The sequence below is a fragment of the Colobus angolensis genome, unplaced genomic scaffold (assembly GCF_000951035.1).
Source record: "Colobus angolensis palliatus isolate OR3802 unplaced genomic scaffold, Cang.pa_1.0 Scaffold25, whole genome shotgun sequence".
NCBI lineage: Eukaryota > Metazoa > Chordata > Mammalia > Primates > Cercopithecidae > Colobus > Colobus angolensis.
In genome coordinates, this window is record NW_012115710.1 from 2884414 (window position 1) to 2887653 (window position 3240).

The 3240-nt window shown below is 55.3% G+C and overlaps 1 protein-coding gene across 2 annotated transcripts in view; it reads left to right on the forward strand.

The window, feature by feature from the left end:
* The first annotated feature begins 1647 nt into the window (after positions 1-1647).
* Positions 1648-3240, forward strand: part of KLK13 (kallikrein-related peptidase 13) — a 9585-nt gene continuing 7992 nt past the window's right edge. The window contains exon 1 of one of the 2 annotated variants that reach the window (XM_011946266.1): positions 1648-1731. In XM_011946266.1, the coding sequence (XP_011801656.1) occupies positions 1680-1731 (52 nt within the window). In that variant the 5' untranslated portion in view covers positions 1648-1679. The remainder of the gene's footprint in view (positions 1732-3240) is intronic. The other variant, XM_011946267.1, reaches the window with a different exon arrangement.

Here is a 3240-nt window from a genome sequence, read left to right on the forward strand (position 1 = left end):
ATTCCTTATCCTCGTTGTGACACCTCCACTCTCTCACTCTTTGCAGACTTCATCTGGTCCACATCCCTGGCTTTCTTCCAAACTCTGACCCCACCTCAGTCCTTCTTAATCCCTAATCCTGTGCCCTCCACCCCCTAGGATTAACTCAGGGCTCCACCCAGTCATAGTTCCTGGAGACACCTACTCATTCCCAAAACACCAGCCCTTCCTCCTTCCTCTCCCCCACCCCCAATCTACATCTTCAGAGTTTTCCCACTCCTGCTTTTTCTTCTCCACCTACATCCCGACTCCTGCTTTTTCCTCTCCACCTACATCCCGTGACTCCCTCACCCCCTCCGGCCCTGTTCCTAAAAGGCCATTTCTGGAAAATGTTGCTTTCTCAGGTCCTATCTCTGCCCCCATCCAAATCCAAGGGCAGTTGACTTTCTACCCACCCAGCTGATGATTTTCTTCTTGTGTCCGATGGTTGGCGGGAGCAGGGAGGAAAGGATGATGGGATAATTGTGGGTGTCCTTGTGCCTTTCAAAAGAAAAAGGATTGAGATGAGACTGGGAATTGGAAGCTAGATGTGTTGAGAGCTAAACCTGAGATGAGGTTGGAGATGGGACTGGGGTTGAGGAACAGGCTGGAGTACCGGGTATGGTTAGGGATGTATAGAGAAGTGGGAATCCGGTAGAACATGGCCATCTGGGGGCTGACTGCCTATTAAGAATTATGAATGGGGTTGGAGAAGAGGTTAGAAAACCGGGTGCAGAATGGGTTGAAGTTAGGGATGGGCATGGAACTTGGTGGGGCAGGGGGAAGGAAATGGGCTTTCCCCTTACCCTTGTTGGGTCCTGATGCCTGAAAGTTCACAGTGGGTTCAACTCTGGCTTGGGCGGGGTCAGATCTAGGTCCCAGCACGTCCTGGAAGCTCCGCCCCAAGCAGAGGGCCAAGCCCAGGCTGGGGGGTGCCTGGAGACAGCCCGCTGAGCCACTGGGGGTGGAGAGGGGGAGGCCAGGGACCAGGAAATGCTGAGTGAGCTGGGGGAGGGAGTTCAGGGGTTAAAAGCCATGGGTCGGGGCTGAAGTTCTAGGCAGCTGACGGCTGACACTCCTGGCGGGCCCCTCACTCAGGTAGGGTCTGCCTGGGGCGGGGCGGGGAGCGGAGGAGGGCAGGAAGGGGAGAGAGGAGGGGATAGAAGAGATGGGGAAAGCAGAAGGGCAGCTGAGTCAGGGAGAGGGAGAGTGAAGCTAGAGTCTCGGATCTAGAGAGAAACCTGCAGAGACGGAGAGAGGCGAAGGGAGAGGACAGATAAGAACTTGGGCTAATACCAAGCGTGGGGACAGACCTAGAGGGGTAGAGTGGAAGGCTGACTCTGGAGGAAAAGGGCGAGAGTGCACCGACCACCCAGCTTGCCAGAGGGCAGGGGGGAAGGGACGGCTTCCAGGGGTGAGGGGCTGCACGCCGGAGCCCCAGGGGGTTGTACACTGCTCCTCCCACCTCACTACTCCACCCCTTCCAAGGATGGAATTGGGAGTGGGGGGCAGATTCCAGGGTCAGAGCTGTCAAGAGTGAATGAGGGGAGGAGAGATTTAGGAGCCGAAAGGTTTCAGACGCAGAGGTTCCGGGCACGCCCTCACACCCCCTTCACCTTCTCCTCAGGCCCTGCCCACCCTGCCCTCCCGATCCCGGAGCCATGTGGCCCCTGGCCCTAGTGATCGCCTCCCTGACCGTGGCTTTGTCAGGAGGTAAGAATGCGCGGGGGTGGAGGCGCGGCGGCCACTCGGGACAATGGTAGGAGGGGTCAGGCCGAAGGGGGAGGGGGCGTGGAAGCCGCAAGCTCCGCCCCCCACCCACTCGGACTCGGGTCCCGTGGGGACAGCCCAGAGCTCTTCCTGCCTGTCCCTGGGTGACCTGGTTTCCCGGCTGAGGTCGGCCCTCTGACCCCAGACCCCTCACCTCCCAAAATACCCTCTCAGCAGCCTCTTCCCCCGTTCAGGGCTTCCTGTCCTCTCTGGAAAGCTGAAGGACACAGGTTCGTGTCCTGACGCTGCCGCTTTGAGCCAGTAGCCTAGCAGCTGCTTTGTGCCTAAATTGTCTTCATCTGGAAAATGGGCTCAATCTATAAGTGCTTACCGCAGAAGGTCACTGTGACTATTGAAACGAGGTAATGCGTCGAACATGCAATATGTCGCAGATAGAAGGGACTTGAAAGTTAGCCACTTAGCCGTTATTACCTTATTAGTAGTAGTCTCTTTTTTTTTCTTTTCTTTCTTTCTTTCTTTTTTTTTTGAAACGGAACCTTGCTCTATCGCCCAGGCTGGAATGCAGTAGCACGATCTCGGCTTACTGAAACCTCCACCTCCCGGGTTGAAGCGATTCTCCTGCCTCAGCTTCCCGAGTAGCTGGATTACAGGCCCCCGCCACCATGCCCAACTAATTTTTGTATTTTCAGCCGAGACGGGGTTTTGCCCTGTTGGTTAGGCTGGTCTTGAACTTCTGACCTCAAGTGGCCCGCCTCAGCCTCCCAAAGTGCTGGGATTACAGGCATGGCCACGGAGCCCGGCCTCTAGTATTCTGTCTTCATACTCAGTCCCTTCCAGAACCTTCCAGATTGTTCTTCTTTTCATCCTTGGGTTGACCCCAAACCTATGTGACTTCGCCCCAAATTGGTAGTCCTTAAGACCCGTATGGATCTTTCCCATCTTTCCCTGCCGTTGTAGGCAGTTCCTCTGGAAACCCCATTCATGCATCATTTAGTCATTCAACAAACAACTATTAAACACCAGCCACTGTGCTGGGTGCTGTACAAGCAGAGACACAGTCCCTGCTCTCAGCACCTGGAGTCTAGCGGGGACAGACGCAGATGTTATTCAAACAATTATCCAAATAATTAGTTAATAATTATCTTGACATGAGGTGAAGACTTCAAGGAGCCAAGCCAGGGGCCTAGAGATGTAATGGCGGCTCCCCGACCAGAGGCCTTCCCAAAGGGCTTGACCGTTGAGCCAAGACCTGAAAAAGGAGGGGTCTGTGGGTGCCTGGCACCTGGCACCATCCTTGGCCTGAAGGTGGGGTGGCTTTTCTCCTCTGGCGACACTCCCTGGATTCATGCCCGTGCCTCTCCTGAGTGCCACACCCTAGGCTAGGAGATCCACATGCTACGCCTTGTGGAGTCCTCAACAACCTGGCGAGAGGTAGGTGCACTGTAATTACTCCAATTTCACGGCAGAGAACCCTAGGACTCAAAGACAGAA